This window comes from Zonotrichia leucophrys, chromosome 26, assembly GCF_028769735.1.
Source record: "Zonotrichia leucophrys gambelii isolate GWCS_2022_RI chromosome 26, RI_Zleu_2.0, whole genome shotgun sequence".
In the NCBI taxonomy this organism is placed as follows: Eukaryota; Metazoa; Chordata; class Aves; order Passeriformes; family Passerellidae; genus Zonotrichia; species Zonotrichia leucophrys.
In genome coordinates this window covers 1,180,007-1,198,316 of record NC_088195.1, presented here as the reverse complement: position 1 = coordinate 1,198,316, position 18,310 = coordinate 1,180,007, and the positions used below count along the sequence as shown (strand labels likewise).

The 18,310-nt window shown below is 44.5% G+C and overlaps 1 protein-coding gene across 1 annotated transcript; it reads right to left on the bottom strand.

The window, feature by feature from the left end:
* Nucleotides 1-3,033: 3,033 nt before the first annotated feature.
* RSBN1 (round spermatid basic protein 1) lies at nucleotides 3,034-17,768 on the bottom strand. Its single transcript, XM_064733062.1, has 7 exons — nucleotides 17,417-17,768; nucleotides 13,192-13,862; nucleotides 7,152-7,289; nucleotides 6,614-6,756; nucleotides 5,602-5,769; nucleotides 4,468-4,576; nucleotides 3,034-3,916 (listed from the first exon to the last, which is right to left on the bottom strand). Exons 1-7 carry the CDS (start codon nucleotides 17,766-17,768, stop codon nucleotides 3,455-3,457), a joined length of 2,043 nt encoding a protein of 680 aa, XP_064589132.1. The 3' UTR covers nucleotides 3,034-3,454.
* Between the last annotated feature and the right edge of the window lie 542 nt (nucleotides 17,769-18,310).

Sequence of the window (18,310 nt, the reverse complement as noted above, 5' to 3'; positions counted from 1 at the left end):
CCCCCCTCCTGGAACAGGACCTGGAGCTTGTCTAAAAGAGAGGAAACCAAATTCACCCTGCATTTGCTGGCCCACTTCTAGCCCAGCTGAGCCACTTTTCCCCGGGATGTTTTAGTCACCAGCACTTGATTAAAGCCCAGCCTAAGCCTCAGTTCTGTTTCACAGCGCACTTGGTCAGTGACAGCTGGCCCCAGCACAAAGCTGGGGTGTTTTCTACCTGACACATCACAGAGCATAAATGGAGCACTGAGGATTTGCAGAACCGACCAGCACATTTGTATTTAGGAACTGTTCTGTATCTGCTTTCCACTGAGAGTAACAGAAAGTTAAGACCTTAAAAACCATCCAGTCCCAGCTCCCTGCCACGTGCAGGGACACCTCCCACTGGGCCAGGATCCCCAACCTGGCTTTGAAAACTTCCCAGGCTGGGGCATCCACAGCCTCCCTGGGCAGCCAGATCCTCACAACCCATCACATCTCTTCCTTATCTCTCACCTAAATTCCTCCTCTTTTGATTTGTGCCCATTTCCCTTGTCCTGTCACTCAGCTCCTGATGAACAGCCCTGCAGATCCTGGAAGGTGTCCACACTGAACAGACCCAGCTCCCTCAGGCTTAGAACAAGCCATCAAATGTGCTCAAAAAATCACATCAAATCAAAGGTGATTAGCTCATTAAGGAGTCTGCTTTAGGAAATATTGGAGAAATTCAAATAGCAGCTATTTAACATGAGATATTCAGGAATATTTACTGGATTTGTTCTGCTCAAACACTAAGTGGCTTGAACTCATTACTTCCTCTCTAAACTGCTCTAGCTCATGAAAAAATCAGTGTTCTACAGGTCCTGGGCTGGAAAACATTTGCATTTGTCCCATTAAGGCTTTGTTCTGGGAACCTGAAGCAATGGTTGGAGACTGAGCAGCTTCCCAAGCAATCCCTCTCACACTTTACACCCAGAGTTGAGGTGGCATTTGAAAGTCTGCCAGTTTGGTAAAAGCACAGCAAAGCTGAGCATGGATTTAGTAAGAGATTCTCAAGCAGCTTGTTCCTCTCTCCCTCAGTCTTCCAAAATAGGATAGCATCGGCAACATTCAGGTCATTCAGATACCTTTATTTATGTGCATTTAAATCTGACATTAGGTTTAAGTTAGTAACTGAGCAGAGCACAGAGAGCACAATGCTATTGGCCATGTCCCTCCATGCAAGAGGAAGTCAGAGCATTTTCCAGCTATTTCAGGCTGTTGTCACAGATTTCACAAAAGCTACAGCTTGGAAAGCAGCACAGACCACCCTTCCTTCACTTGCAAACACGCTATCAGAATTTACAGAGGACTTCCAAATGGACTCTCTCTTCCTTCCATCCCAATTTCCCAATTACCTGGTGGTGCCTGGGGGCTCTCAGCCTGTTTGCTCTGCTGGCCCTGCAGGTGTGGCAGTTCCTGAGAGAGCAGAGCTGGCTGCCAGGGGAGGGCTGGGAGCAGCAGGGACAGGCAGAACGGGCACGTGGAAGACTCGCAGACTTGGTCAAAAGGAAAGAACACCCCTGGGGAATCTTTGAATGTGAAGGATGAACTGAAACCACTATTGCCTGTGAGGAATTTTACTTTGCACAACCCTTAAAGCTATGAAATTCCTCTCAACATAAAAAGTGGAAAAAACCCACCAGAGAACCGACGGCTCCCTCTGAGCCGCGCTGAGTCATCTAGAATTTCTGCTAAGATTAAATTACACCCCTGCATGAATCACATTACTTCTCATCATAAAAGCTTTCCATTCTAACACCTTATTTACACAGATTACTAAACGAGTCACTACCACTTCAATCTGTAAATTAGTTTTAAATTGAAATATTTCCTAGTCCTCATTTTTGTACCGAAGACAATACATACATACACATAAGGAGTAATACAGGTTCTAACTAATCACTGCAGTATCTTCTGAGGATTATTTCTCTATCAGTTTAAAATAGTGACCTCTACACTGAGGTGCTAATATGTATATAAAAGCCTACACAAACAATATTGCACAAAGTAAGATTTATAATAGAGTAACATATTTTAGAGACCCTTATAAAGAGAAGAGTAATAATTGATATTAAAAAGATGCATCCAGAACTAACACAGCATCTTTGCTTTTGTCTAGTCTAACATAGTGTTTCAAATCTTTCCTACCCCAGTGAGGATTAGAACAAATAAAGTTATCTGGAGACAGCTTAAGTTGCACCAAACCCCAACTTGTACTCTAAATGTGGGGAGGGGGGAGGGAAAAAGGACTTTTCCTTTTTTATGACTGGAAAGGGCAGTAATAAATGGGGTGAGTGAAAGTCAAATACAGGTTACACATTAACATCCAGAAATATTGAAAGATTGTTTAAAAACTGTTGATAGCTGACACTCTACACATTGAGCACGTGCTGCTGATTTTTCCACAGTAACTGGGCACCCAGGAGCTACACATGGAAAAAGCAGTCCAATGCCAAAAGACTTTTTATTGTGAAATACTAATACAGAACTTACACAGTAAGGCTGTCCTTATTCTAGGAAGTCAGGTATCAGCTCAATGCTTATTATATTAAGTGCATCAGTACAAGGGAAGGTGTGGATCCATTGGACACGTTATGACCCCATCAAAACAAGCTGCCAAGTTGGTTAAGTATTTTAAAGCCTTAAAGTGCTCAAAGATAGCAGTTTCCTCCACAAGACTACCAAGAGGTTCTCTAATTTTGACACTAGCATTTATCACATTCAGGGAAGATGTATTTTGGAAGCAAAAACCCCCACACCAAACAACATAAGCAGTGCTATGAGAAGTGTTAGGTCAGTAAGTCATTGCATTTCAACAGGAATCAGACACTTGCTTCAGTTCATTTTACAGGTCACCCTTGTAGGAACTGTAAGAAACATCAATTTCTATAGCTTGTATATAAACCAACATGTCAAGAACAGACATACCAAAAATTCCACAAATCATCAAAAGTGCTGTGCTTTCTCTATTTTTCTTCTTTTTTCTTTTTTTTTTCTTTTTTTTTTTTTTTTACTTTTTTTAAGCAATTAAAATGAGATGGGGAAATCACTTTGCAAGTCTTCTACAAAAGCATCACTTTCTGGTGAAGATTAGAGATAAAGTAAAAGTAGGGAAATAACACTGACCAATGGAGTTCAATCATTTCATATTCCTGGAGGAATTCCAATCTGACTTTGAGAAGATATTCAACATCTCTTTACTTAAACAGAAAGAAGTGGTAGACCACTGTTACAGGTTGTACTAAGGGGTTAAAATACAACTTGAATTTTGCATAATCTGTGTAAAAAAGATATGCTTGACATTTTGGAATGTCACCTTTCTTTATAGAATTATAGGCAAGATTTCTCCAATAAAACATAAGCCAGTTATAAAACTATAACTTCACATCAAAATTTTAAAAACTTGTTTAAAAAATGTTTGAATATATACATATCACACAGAAGAGCCTGCATGATCCTGTGGATTGTGTTGCTGATCAGACTCTATTTTAAAACCTGGAAGGGGCTGGGCCACCTGATCTGGTTGCACAAGTCCTGATATTGAAGAAACAGAGGAGGAGAGCACCCCTGGGGTAAGCTGAATTTCTATACCTGGTTCTTCAGACTCTGTTTTTACACTCACACCTTGGGGTTCACCTTGTGCCTCTGTGCTCCCAGGAACATCACTGTTCAGGCTTGAGCTGCTCTCTGCTTTTGGAGAAGTCTCCCCCACGGGGTGGTACTGCTTGAGTCTGATGTGCCAGGCTAGGCTGCAGACTGCTGACACTGTTTTGAACTGATGGATGACATTTCTGGGGATGAAGTAGATGTCGTTGTCACACAACTGAATCCTGGCATAGCGAATGCCTTCCCGTCTCATTTGGTTTAGTTTGGCTTCGTCCACCCATTGAACACACTGGGAGAAGGAGAGATGGCAAAGTTAGTGGTGAACTCTTCAAACACTCAGCATCTTCCTGTTTTCAAGTGAATTCATTTCTAAATCAGTATCTCCTTTTCATGGGTAAAATTTCAAATTCAGATGAGAAATGGACTTTAAAAATACAATTTCCCTGATGTCTTGAGAGGAGGATGAAGAAATTTCTATAGTTACAGTTAAAAACAACAATGGGCTGCATTGCTTGGGCTGGCAGGACTGAGTTTAGATGCTCCCATAGCTAAGACAACATCAGACATCAGAAAAAGCAGGAGCAGGCACACATGGCTTAATCAACAGATTGTTTCTATAGCACACCCTGGGACTCACAGCATGAAGTCTAGCTTGGGGGAAAGGAAAATAAAAAGGTCCCTTCCAACTGAACTATTTTATCCTGAAACACAAGGAAATTTATCCAAGAGAGCTGAGAACTGAGGGGATACAAAAGGGCTGACTTTAGGGAGAAGCTGGGATCTGTCAGAAACTCCTCCCAAAACACCAGGAATGAGCTGCCAGAAGGGCAGATTTGATACCTGTGACACTGGAGGTTCATGCAGGTCCAGCTGAAGTCTCTGCACAACATCAGTGAAGTCTTCAGCATGAAAACAAACCACATCTTTGGTTATACGAGGCTGGTCACTCCTAGAAAAAAAATGAGAATTCCAGGAATTGTTGAGTATTTGAGTTACAGAGCATTCCAGCTCTTCCAGCAGAAAGCTCCATTGAACCAATGACCTGCTTGAGTGTTACACTGTGCATAATGTCTCAACACTTCTCAATAGTGTTTTATTTTGAATAAGAGGTATAATGCATATATTTCCCTTTTTTCTTTCTCAATTTTTGCTGCATTCACAACAGAAGGGATGTTTGCATGGAAAATGCACTGAAAAGCCTGAGACCCAGGTTCAAACTGCCACTGTCAAAGTTCTCTGTGTTCTAGGAACCACTATTTGCTCAATTCTTCCATTCTATAATTGGACAGAAAATTTCTGCATTAAGGGAAAAATGTAAAATTACAAAGTAACACTGAAGTTGAATCAGTGAGTATAGGAAACATTGGCATTTTTTATTCTAATGATAATGCTAATGATGCTATCCAATTTCCAATGTAATTTCTAGCTATTACAATGATGCAAGTCCAGTTTCTCTGCAAGGTCAACAGCAATGTCCTGGGTACATGACCTGAGAAAGCACTGCAGCTGTGAAATTAATTACACTCAGCTCTTAGACTGCAGTTACAAAAGCTAGAATTAATATACCTGCTCAGGAAAAGAATAATCAAGGATGATGGTCCAAGTTGAAGCCTTTTGTATATCACTGAAATATTCTGCAAGCTGCTGTTACAAATTTTTTACTGCCTCAAGATGGAAAGATAGGAGGCACACAGCTTGAGGTTTCCAGCTCTGTGCAGCTTTCGAATCACAGAATAAAGTAGGTTGGAAAAGACCTTTAAGATCTTCCAGTCCAACCTATGACCTATCACCTCCTCATCAAATAAACCATGGCACTGAGTTTACTGTCAAACACATCCAGTGACTCCAGCACCTCCCTGGGTGGACAATTCCAGCCAGTCTCATGATAGGGTTTAAAACACTTCTGATTAGGTTTGTTAGCAAGGAATTTTATTTTTTTAGAAGAAAGAACAGCTGCATGGCAGCAGCACTCACCATTCCCCAAACTGCACAGCCTTGAGCACCCCGACCGCAGCTGTGCTCTGCCAGTCAAAGCCCTGCCCCACGTGGTCGGCGTGGGCGCGGGTCCTGTCCTCGAACAGGACCTCGCGGGGCTCGCTGGTCCGAGGTAGGTACTGCAGGTTCTTGATCTCGTTCATGGACCTGCAATGCACACAAACACACTAAAAACGGCCCTGCTGCTCAAAAATTAATATTTGTATTGAAATCATCTTAGAATTCTGGGTGCTGCAGGCTTCAACAAAGCACTTCCCTCTGATTTTTTTCTAGGTGTTGATTTGGTGAAAGATTGAAACAAAACCAGTAAAGTACAATTCCAGTAATAAGGTCAAACTTTACAAAACAAATCAAATCACAAAATTTTTGTGTTCACCTGTGCTGAAAGACTTCCTCCAAGAATGTACCAGTATGTAAATAGAGCTATCTTATAGAAACAGAACTTCAGTTATTTGAGAATACATCCAAAAATTCTTCTTGAAAAGACAATTAAAATATGCTTCCAAATCTCCTGAAATTTGTTTTAGAGCACTCTTTCAGAGACAGAAAGCAAGAATACACAATAATTGCTGGGCAGGCATGTTATAAGTGCTTTAGCACTGCCATTATTAGGTAGCACGAGCAGTAGAAGGATCTCTGCTGTTTTACAGCATTCCACCTGCCCTCACCACCAAATTGGCTCCTGCCACAGAAATAAGATGAATTAAGTCTCCTGCAGGATAATAAAAAGAGGTTTTAATCTTAAAGCACCGATCTAGGATACCTGAGAAGTACTGAAAGATACTGACAGAAGTAGTGAAATAAAATAACCATCAGGGTAACATTTGCTTTATCAGCTGAGCCAATTTGAAACAAAGTGAAAGTGAAACTTAAATTTGAATTAGTCCTCTGAAAAGCCAGTTGCACATCAATACTGTGCTTTTGTTCTCAAATCTGACACAGACTTAAGGGCAAAGTTTTCCCTGGAGTACAAAAGGAAAGCCGAACTCACCGGCGCCGTTTGAAGGGTGATTTTGGCATATCAGCTGTGGGGATCATCTGCTCTCCCGGCCTCACCCACATGATGGGCCCATCATCACTCTGCGACCTGCACTGCAGCCTGAGACTGGAAAGAGTCCCCCAGGGCAGAGTCATCTAAAAGAAAACAGGAACAAAACAACCCACAAAACACACATAACACAAAACACTGGGTGAGATAGAAAAATTAAATGATGCCTTTGGTAAAACTGGTTCAAATCTGCTGTCAAAAGAATTGCATAGAATCTAAGTATGTTTGAGAGGTAAAAGATATTCCAAGCTAATTTTATCAAGCACAGTTTTTACAGAAGTAGAAGTATATATAATAAACTTGATTATTTTTAATTAGCCACCTAATTCCATGCCTTTCAATTGGACACAGTAAAGAATGAACCTCAGTAGCCCAAATAAGCATCAATGAAGAAAATCCCTTACAGTCTCTAATTACTTAGAAACCTAACAATTGCTTAAATATCTACAGTGCTGTGAACACACCACAAGTCACTGCTTACTCTGAGAAATGGAGATTCTTCCAACATATCCAGGAATTCTGGGAAGTAGTCCCCCACTTCTTCATCCACGGCTCCCACCAGGCTGATCTGGCGCATGGGGCCCGCCCTGTAGGTGCCACAGCAGTACGTCCGATTGACCTGTGCCAGACAGGAGACACAACGGCAGCACAGACTCAGTTCCCTCCCACGAGGACAGAGTGACTGATCTAGCACAGCTGGGATCAATCCTGGCCTCAGCTACAGCTGTTTCAGCAGATGGGCCTTTGGGAATATGCACAGGGACTGTTTAGAACAGAGGAGAAGAAAGGACTCCTGTCTGTACTCCTGACAGGAAATCCTTCTGGAGTCTGAATAACAGCAAGTGAATATTTGACTAATTCAGGAACAATTCAACACTTCCAGGCTGACTTGAGAAAACAACCACACAAGGTTTCATTGTGACTCAGTCGTTCACCAGCAAGCTTCAACTCTCCACTGGTTTGTGCAGTTGGACTTTTGCTTCTACATTTCAAAGCGGATGTTCCTGGGATATGCACGTTCCAATTTCAGCCCTGTCCCTGAGGTCCTTCCCCTGGGCCTGCAGTGAAAAACCTCAAGGACTTTCATGCAGTGGTTCTGGTGATAGTACACACAGGAAATTGGACAAAAAACAGATGAAATGAGGGGTTTAGCTGGAAAGCCAGAGCTCATGGAGAAGAATTTCAGGATTACCATTTGCAGTAGAACCTGCTGTCAGTGCTGGGGTCAGAAACATTTTAATCTCACAGCTCGTGGACATCCTCTAGAGCACAGCCTGTCCCACTTTGCTGGGTCATCTGGAAACTTTTCTTGCCAATTTCCTGTTCCCAGAAGAGAGGCACTGGCAAGACTCCAGCACTCTGCAGCCTCATCCTATGGACTGCAGCTGGAATGTGCCAGACGGCCACAGAGGAGCTTCTGAGCAGACACCAGAGCTGATGTTACAGAGCACCAACCTGCTTTGCACACTCACTTGTGGCTGAGCCCCTGCAGGGTTCCAGGGTGAAAAACTCCAGCTGCTCTCATGGCTCAGTGGTGGGACAGCACAGACAGCCACTGGTAAATGTGCAGATTAACAGCCATGTTCACCCAGGGTGATGCATTTCAGAACTCCACTTACAGATACATGCCAGTAGCAGCTCAGCTTTTAGTTTCAGTTTTGCATGTTTAGCCAGCAAACCAGATGTCATTAAACTACTCCATGTTGTTAAAGGTAAATTAGGAGAGACTAATAAAGGAAGAACAGAGTTACTGCTGCAATTTTATCCTTCAGCAGCAGCCACAGATATTTCACTTCTTAATTATACAAGTTTAGCTACTCTATTTGCTGCATGCAGTTCAGAGCAGGAGCACTGGAACACCACAGCAATATTTTGGTTCTGTCTGCCTACAGAAGAACTAAGGACTGAAGTGCTCTGGTCCCTATCCAGTGAAGTTAAACTGCCTGGCACTGTTTATGTAAGTGCAGCCAGACTCCTTGCAGATGAGTTCTGTGCTACTGAAACCACCTGGTGAGAGTCACTAGTACTTTACAGGTGTTTGTCATGAGTTAAAATGAATTATAATTCCATATGCAGGTTTTCCTTGTAATGTTTTCAAAGGAAATGAAAAATTAGAAGCTTTAACTTTGTTTGTTTTTAAAGGCACTGGAACAATGGAAAAATAGACAAGAACTCAGGAGCTATAAAGGAAACAGAAGAAATACTTCAGGGAAACACTGGATTTCAATGCTTTGCTAGTTTCTAACAGAAATTAAAGGAATATACACACTTGAGAATTAAACCCAGGACATGTTTACACTGACAACACGCACCAACCCACGGCAATCCCCAGCAGGCTGTGTTATTCATCTCAAGCACCTCAGTCACAGGGGATCTAGTCTGCTAGTTCAATATGCCATAAAAAACTTCTTTACAGCATCTCTCATTCTTTATTCCTTCTGAGCAGCAAACACTGGTTAGGCCGGTGGTCTCCACAATAAGATGCAATGAACATCTAAAAGAACAGGCACCTTGCTCTCCCCTTACAGCTGGGAGGTTTAGTGTCCCACGAGCAAGCACCCTGCTTGCTGCACTGCAACTGCTCTGGCCTTTCATTGCCCAGGTGCTCCAGATTCCCTCTGAGCCCTGCTCACTCCAGCCACCTCTGTGCCCCCCTCACTGCAGGGGAGAAAGCTGAGATGATGAAATAGCTGAAGTCATTTCATTACATCCATTAGGACCTCTCAGTGTTTTTTATTTTTGTTTAAAGTTCAACTCTTGTTTAGGAATTTAGCTGGGGTCACTCCAGTTCACAGGGCTGCCAGAAGTCAGTAACTCATTACCACAGCACCTCCCTTGTATAATTTGTTCCCTGAGCTGCTTTAAAAGCAGCAGTGGATCTCAAGCAGTCACTGCCACTGTTTTACTGTTGCAAAAAGACAATGGGGCCAGTAAAACAGCTCAGGCAGCCTGTGCCCTTCCAAATGCCACCCAGCCATCACTGCTGTGTGTACCCCCACTCACAGGGACTTATGGGCACGTTTAAAATTAGCTCCAGTGCTCATGGAGCCGTTTTCTCCCAGCTGCACCATGTGTTATCAGTGTCTCCCACACTGGGCTGAGAGCAGAAGCAGACAGGGGCAGAGTTTCCTGCCAGAGGCTCAGAGCTGGTGTTTATTTGCACGTTCCTGAGGCACCCCAGCCTCACCACGGGTTAAGTGAGCAGCACAGGATGAGAAGAGGACACAGATGAGGCATCAGCTGGAGACAAATGAGGTTAAGTCTCTGAAGTTTCTCTCCAGTTGCAAGAAAAGCATGAATCAGTTGACAGCAACAATATTTCAGCATGCCAAGTCAGCTATAAAACCAACCACACAAAACCTTGGCTCCAAGGAAGAAAGCAAGAGCACAAGGCTGCTGCTGCTGAAGGACAAGGCAGTGACATGCCAGCACAGCAAGGGTGACATGCTTGACTAAAATCTGACACAGTGCAGGACCACTGGGCATTGTTTACATGGCTTTAGTGACAAACCAAATGAAGGATGCAGTACAGACGCACAACTTCTTCATTTCATACTTTGGTAGCTACTGCTAAAAAAAAGAAGTTGCCCTTCCACAATCAGAGAAGTTCAAACTGCGATGTGGTTCATGAAGCACAGCTGTCCGTAACAGAGGAACCTGTTCTGAACAGCAGGAGTAAGGAAACTTACCCAGTTATCACCTGTTGGCTGCTTCTCCCACCTTCTCCCAGAAGGAAGAGCAGCTTATGCAAAACCTATTTCCCCAATTCTCTTTCCTGGCCTCTTCCCAGAACCCCCACACACCCTCTGTGACAGTGTAACTGTTCTTTGGATCAGACAGAATTCATCAGGCAAGTTGATCAGTTGGGAAAAAAAGCAGAAGTGTTTTTTTAACTCTAAATATATTCCCATTCACTGAGGGGAAGCAGTTGTACTGCACAAGTGATAAGGAAAATAAGAGTTCATTCTAGCTGCTCTGCCAAGAGCTTCCAAATGAAAGTGTGCCCTTATGTGAGGAAAGCTCACAAATTACTGCTCAGTGATTTGAGTCTTGAGAGCTCTCAGCCCAAGTGAACAGCTCCACACTACAGCTGAGCTCCAGCACTGAAGTATTAGAACCAATGAGAGACAATGCAAGCAAAAAATCCACAGGACACTGAAGCTTAATTATTTTAAGATACTGAAACCAAACATTTATATAACAAATACACATTAGAGTGCTTTGCTATAAACTCACTGCCCTGAGAACAAAGGAATTCACCTTGCAAGGCAGTTAATTATCACTAAACTTACCAAACCCTTCAGATTAAAGTCCTTATTTTGAATACTACAATTCAGTTGCTCTAAAAACACAAACCAGCTGAATGTTGTGCAAGCCAAAGGTCACACTAACTTGCAGTTTACAGAACTAATTTTGATTTCTGAACGCTGAATCTTCAGGATCCAAGACTCCCTAGAACTCCCAACCCTCTTGGCACAGGTCAGTGCAGCAAACAAACACACACAGAGAAGGAACCCAGAACGGAGGCAATTTAACGTCATTATAAATAACCAGTGTTACAGCATACAACAGTGCAACAGTTTAATCTGCTAAAGCACAACTATGATGTGCTTCTGTACTGCACAACTCTCACTCAGAAGGGTGAAAAGTGAAGCTTGGCCAATCTGTCCAAGCCCCAGCAGAGCTGCCAAGGAACAGGAGCACAACAGCCACGTTCAGCACCCAGGCCCTCGAGCCCTTCCAAGACAAGCCAGCCTGCAAAACCTGGGTGAACCCCCCCCAGTCTGTGTTTGCTCAGCTTTTCCATCACCTGTAGCCCTGAGGAGCCTGCTCCAGCTGCCTGACAGCTCCCCTGCTCTGTTTGCTCAGGGAGAGCTGCACCAACACACTCCACCAGAGAGGATTAACCAGGTCATGCTGGAGCTGGGTTTACAGAAGTGGTTTAGACCAACCGAACCTTATGTCATGACTCAATCTTAATCAAGTTTAGACAGTACTTAAAATAGAATTAATTGAAGTACCAGCAGACTATAACCAGCAAAGCCTCTTATTTATTACCATACATTCCTCACGTGTATTTATAGTGCCAGTATTCACGTTCACAGAACATTCACCCAGAAAAAATGCAATTGTTAAACATTCCAGAGGCTCTGTTCAGCCATCTCAGGGGTCACCACATGCACTCAAGCCAGAATGCAATCAGAACACTAAAGAACATGAATAAATCACTAATATAGAAGACTTTAAAGCCTGACCTGAGGACACATTTGGGCCCTGCAGCACACAGGTGTGTGCTGTGCAGAAGTGCTGCTGCCCACAGTGGTTCACATGCTCAGATTGTTTTGGGGTGCTCTGCACCCAGACACAGCTCTGCCAACACACAGAATTACTTGCACCAAGAAACAGAAGCTGGTTAAAATAAGTGCTGGAGCAGCAAATTGCTGCCAAACAAAAAGCCAAGTGTCAGAATTATTCATTTAATGCTATTTAAAGACTCCACAGTGACCATGCAGTAACTTTCTGTAAAGCACTAATTGTTTTTCCAATGCAAATCTTGCTTTTAAGCATTTGGTAAAGCCTGCAGAGATCCAAATAACCCATCCACAAGCACTAACACTCCAAAGTCTGTTGTTAAAGGTGTGTTCCCATCGTACTGAACTGCAGAGTTTCAGATTTATTCTCCCAACAGCTGAACTAGTAAATGTAATTAATGTCTCAAGTAAAGACTTAAAGGTAATCAGCAGTTTGGATCCATTCTCAGACTAAAAAGAAAGAAGCTTTATTCCATCAAAAAGAATTTTATCTAAGCTGTAATCTTGTGGTCTACTCATAGATACTCTGAGTTTGAGCACAAAACTAAAATTCAAGAGAGTTTCATACGGGAATCTCAAAATTAGCTCAGTTTTTACTGTTGCATCCATTTAAGTTACATGGAGATACAGTTTCAGAATTTACACTAGTTTGAGCCTGCCATGGAAACCAAGGGAGTAAACAGAATGAAACTCCTTTTCAAAGGCAATTTAAAAGATCCTCTACCCCCCTTCAAGTTAGAAAGTTTAAACAGCATAAGGTACTGAGGGAGTGAAGATGTTAAAAATACTGAAACATGAAAAGTAACATTGCAAAAAAACCCAAAAGACCCCAAAAACAAACTCCAGCTCTGTCGACTAGAAAAGCAGTGTTAGCATTTACAGTCTATGCAATTCTTGACAGACTTGGCTGCTGTTTTGGACAATCTCAGTGATTTCCCAAGTTTAGAAGAAGATGCTCAGTGCAGATCTGCCCTCAGGTCACAGGCAGCAGTGTGTGATGTGTGATTCACCAGCTACCAGGGAGCACAGAAAAGCTCTGAGCAGAAGCAGGAATACACAGCACAGTAGATTAGGCCTAACGTCACCTTTCCTCATCTGCTTAGAAAAATCATTTGTGATTTGCCTATTTTAAATCATGTCTGCTCTGGGTTACTGAGATTAATCAAATCTAGGTATTGTGCAACATTTATGCATGTGAATAGCTCTTACCTGAGAGTGAAAATTTGAAATTGTTGTTGTTTCAATGTCCTTCTTGCCCAAAATTTCCATTTTCACTGGAGTGTTTGGAAAGTTGAAAGCAAAGTAATCCAGGAAGTCTGGTAAATAGGCAGCTGCCCCGTGCACTATGGCTAAAGCATAGTAAGCTGCATTTTTATCATTTTCACTGAATGACAACGCAAGAAACTCCTCTGCAAATCTCTCCATCTCCACTGGAGACAAAAATGAGAGTTCATCCATGTAGGCATGCAGGACCAGGGCACCTCCATTGGACTGGTGCTCCTCGTGGATGAAGTTACTGAATTTAGTGCCAGTCTTGAGGAAGCTGCTGCGGACAGAGTGCTCCTGGTGTGTCACAAAGGGGGTTTGCACTCCCTGGGGTACCCGGTACTCCTGCATGCCCAAGTTCAGTCTGCACAGCTGCTCGTCCTTCAGGTACCTGAAGGATTCCTTGTTCATCTCCAGGCTGTCACACTGTCCTTGGGCCAGAGTCTCCTTGTCAATGCGAGTGAGCCCGGCACACACCGTCTGCACCTCCTTGTTGTACATCTTCAGGCGCTTTCCCCTCACATCCTCCCGGTGTTTCTTTTTCTTTTTTTTCTTTATCTTCTTCATAATAAGACTGTCAGCTCGCTGGGTTTTGCCATTTTCATCTGGAGTTTCTGGCAGCGACAATAAAGAGAAGATTAGAGTTCTGCAGTTGCAGCATATTCACCCCAAAAGAATTCAGGCCTCTCACTTGCTAAGGGATCTATTCCCAGGGACACTGACCAACTGTAAAACATTGCATTTTTGGTTGTATAATTAAGTCAAAAGTCAGGGTATCTATAATTATACAAATAAAGCCTTGAATTAAGGAAACCTTCCAAAATTCTAGCTTAATACTTTAGAAATACTTCAATTTTTAACAGGTTTATCAGAATACCTTTAGAAGGAGTCTGTATTTCAGAGCATCTATAATTAAGTACATTAATAACTTCTGACATTTAAGCCAGTGCTGTGCAGGGGAAGAGGATAAACAAGTATGTGTAACATTTAAACATTAAGACTTTCATTACAGAACACTTCCCTGATTTTGGATACATGATAGGGAAGCAAACAGAGTAGCACTAAAGAGCTACAAGCTTTACTTACACTTCAAAGTAAAAACATTTAAACTTAGATTGCTGATCTTTTAAAATTAAAGGACTCAAATCATCACATCAACAGATTCAGTCTTATAGTTAACAATTCAGTTAATGGAGAGAAAGAAATTAAGAGCCTGTTTCAGTTATTTGGGTTTGTTTTTTTTTTTTTTTGAGGTTAATCAACCTCTAAAAGGCAGAGAGATAAAATGTAAAGAAATAGTTCTGTCAGGCAAAATGGAATAGTTTAAGTTGTTCCTCTTTCAAGAATAAAAGCTAATTCAAATAACATTTAGCAAGGGACAAAGGTAATTAGAAAACTTGATGGCCCAGCTGTTACAAACTCAATTGCCAAGACAAGATTTGAAGGTGCCTGAATCAAAGAGCCATTTCATCCAAGAGTGCCCATAAATCTCCAGGAGCTGTGTTAGCAGGACAGCCGTGGGGATGGGAACAACCTGCTGCTGAAGGCAACACCTGCCTGAAGATGCAGGAACCAAAGTTTTACCATCTCCCCTCAGCACAGGGCTTTGTCCTAAAGAAATTTCCTTTCTCTGGCTGCACATTGGTACTCCCTCTTCATTCTCTTAGAGCACTTAAGTTAAAGAAAAAAGCCATGTAACACTGTTTTATGAGCAAGGGTGTAGTGCTAAACACAGGCAGCTGCAGGTTCTTCAGTGCAACCAGTGTTTAACTGGATCATTACTGGTTTGGTCTCGTTACTGAGAGGGCTGACCTTCATAACAGCCTGGAGTAAGGAACAGAGTTACTCATGGAGCAGAGAAAGAGCTGATTGCTTAATCCTCACTTCATACAATAGTCTTAGGACCTGAAATACAAGTTTTCACCGTGCTGCTGCAGCCCTTGCAAACAGCAAAGGCCCCGATCTTTCTGTTTCAGAGAAAGCAGGAAAAGCAGGGTGCTATCACTTGTTCTGGGAAGCCAACTGAAACGGTTCTTGGAATGAGGTTTGAGCAGGACTCTGTGAGGAGCACAGGCTTTGCTCACTCACTGGGCTCTGAGCACACACACTGCTTTACTCACTGAGAACGTGCAATTCACACAGCAGGTGTTTGTCCTGGACTCCAGAGATCCCAAGCTGCAGCTAAACAAGGATTTCACAGCACCCCTGTGCTGCTGGGAATACTTCCCTAGGCACGCTTCTAAGAACATTAAAGGTCTCTTACTGCAAGCATTTCTGCTTTCAGGTACAGTTTTAAAACCTCACACATTTTAACCCAGAGTATCTTCCTGTTTGAAGCCATATCCTCATAAGAGACAGAGGAATCCTTGCATTTGGGAGCTTCCAGTGAGCACTTGGCTGTTTGCAGGACAAAAGCTGCCCTGGCTGCTGCTGGATGCATTGAACACAGCAGAGTCCCACTGTTACAGTGAGTAACTGCTGGATTCAGTGACATTATAATAATGCCTGGCAATCCTGAAGGAAATATAGTTTTAATTATTCCTTTAAATACACAGAAGGCCTCCAGCACCTCAAACACAAAGAAGCTGTGGACAGGTCACTAAACTATGGGCTCTGCAGTGAGGCAGAATGACAGCAGTGCCAATAACTCAGGGTATATAAATAATCTAAAATGATTAGACATCCCACAACAGAACCAGAACCTTCATTAAACAGCAAAAACACTGGGGGTGTTCACTGTCACCTGGGGCCACAGACAAGCATGGCACAGTCAATGTAATAGGTAATTTAATTAGGTTATACAGCAAAATAACAACGGATAGTCAGGAAAAGAAACACAGCCCCATCCCAAAAAGCACTACCCCTTCTGCTGAGGACAGGCAGTGAAGAGCTTCAGATGAGCAAACAGCTTTCCTTTACAAATCTGGAACTTCGATGCTCATTTTCACACTGTTTAAGCCTTCATTAAGAGGCCTAATTTAATTCTGGGTTAGAACTGACACAGTGACACTCCAGTCTACAAAGTTACACTGCTCCAAACTTTTGTTTGATAAACACTGATAAAACTTCAGTGGTTTACAATCAGAAGTTTTTTTAATCTGTATTCAAGCACAGTGGTGTGGAAGCATTAACCAGTGGAGAAAAGCCTCTCCTGATATAAGTTTTGTCTGTTCTTAAAAGTCCTGTCTAGACTTTACTCCACAGACACTTGACTTCTGTAAGCAAGTGCATCTTTGGTTTCTTTGGCACAAAACCTGCCCATACACTCCTCAAGCATAATTCACCACATTATACTTTTAATTACAGTAGCTTTTGCAGTTATTTTTTATCTATGTTGCTCTCTCCAAGAAGCTTTTTACTACAACAAATCTCTGAGCAGAACCAAAACAATCACTCCGTACTGTTAAAAAAAAGAAAATAAACAAAACCACACACAGCACATGCCAAAATCCAGAGATACTTTGGCCTTTCAATAAAAGAACACACAGAATAATTCAGGCTGGAAGTGACCTCTGGAGATCATCCAGAGAAACCCCCCTGCCAAGGCAGGGTCACCTGGAGCAGGTGACACAGGTTTGGAATATCTCCAGACAGGGAGACTCCAGGATCCCCGTGGGCACCTGTTCCAGTGCTCTGCCAGCCTTCATTGAAAGAAATTCTTCCTCATGTTGAGGAGGAACTTCTTGTGTTTTAGTTTCTGGCTATTCAGCCTTGCCCTGTTGCTGGGCACCCCTGAAAAGACTCTGGCACCATCCTCTGACAACCGCATTGAAACATTCGTATGGAATCACGAGATCCCTTCTCAGGCCACTTATTAAAACCAATCATTAAAAATTAAAAAAAAAAAAAACCTGACAAACCAGCAGCTCCTCACACGTTAATGCAAAGAAGCCTTTACTCCCACAGCACTCGCACGTTGACCGCGCGATGAGGGCGATTCTGACAGCGGCAGCAGCAACGCGGCCACCCCGCGCTCGGTGCCCGGGGCAGCCCCGCCGTGCCCGCTACGCCACGGCCGGAGCAGGGCCGCCGATCCCGCCGCGCTGCCGCCGCCCGCTCCCCTCCACAGGTGCGCTCGGGGCTCCGAGCGCGGCGCCGCCGCCGCCCGGCCGAGCCCGCCGGGGGCACCCGCCGGCCCCGCGACCCCCGCGCTCCCCCCGCCGCTCACCTCGCTGGCTGGGCCGCCCCGCCGCGCCGTCCGCGGGGCTGCCGCGCCTCGCCTTGTGGCCGGCGGGCTCGGCGTGGTGCCGGTGGTGGTGTCGGCGCTCCCCGGGCGGCGGGAGGCTGAGCGGGGAGAACGTGAACAGCCCCGCGGCGGCGGGGAGGGCGGGCGGGGGCAGCGGCTCCGCCGGGCCGGGCCCCGCCAGCAGCGGCTGGCTCGGCCGGGCCCGCTTGGCGGCCGGCGGTTCGCCGGGTGCCGCTCGCCGGCGGCGGGGCCCGCGGGGCCGGGCGGGCCGGTCCGCTGAGGGCGGCGGCGGCTCCTCCGGGGCCCGCGGCACCGCGGCGACCTGCGCGGCCATTTCAGGGGCTCCCTCACACACATTTAAATGGCCCGAGCGCCGGGCGCCGCCGCGCACGCGCCGCCGCGGGGCACCCTGGGACTTGTAGTTCGGGGGCGGGGCCAGGGGCGCGTGCGCGCTGCGCGGGTCACGTGGGCGGCGGGAGGAGGGCGGGAAAGCGCTGAGGGAGCGCTGAGGGAGCGCGGGGTTGGAGAGTGTGCAGGGATAAAAACTTTTATTTTAGTGGCGTTTGTCGCTTGTTCTAAAGTGCTTCATCCATTAAACACCGGCCGCGGGGTGCTGCCGAGGCTTTCCCCCTAAGGGAGATGATGTGGAGTTGTTGGAGCGAGCCTAAGGAGGACATCCCTGCCCATGGCAGTGGGATGGAATAAAATCATTGAATCATAGAATGTAAAGGGTTAGGAGGGAGCTTAAAAATCTCGTTTCACCCACTGCCATGGGCTGGGGCACCTTCCACCACAGCAGGTTGCTCCAAACCCTGTCCAGCTGAGTTTTCCATTCCAGCAGTGGTCAGCAGATTCTTCTTGACCAAATTCCCCAAA

Excerpts from the sequence above, each read along its gene's own strand:
- RSBN1 (XM_064733062.1), bottom strand. The coding sequence starts at position 17,768 with ATGGCCGCGCAGGTCGCCGCGGTGCCGCGGGCCCCGGAGGAGCCGCCG. Across the intron at positions 13,863-17,416 it reads GGGGCGGCCCAGCCAGCGAG|AAACTCCAGATGAAAATGGC; the intron begins GTGAGCGGCGGG and ends TGTCGCTGCCAG. Across the intron at positions 3,917-4,467 it reads ATGAACCTCCAGTGTCACAG|TGTGTTCAATGGGTGGACGA; the intron begins GTATCAAATCTG and ends TCCTTCTCCCAG.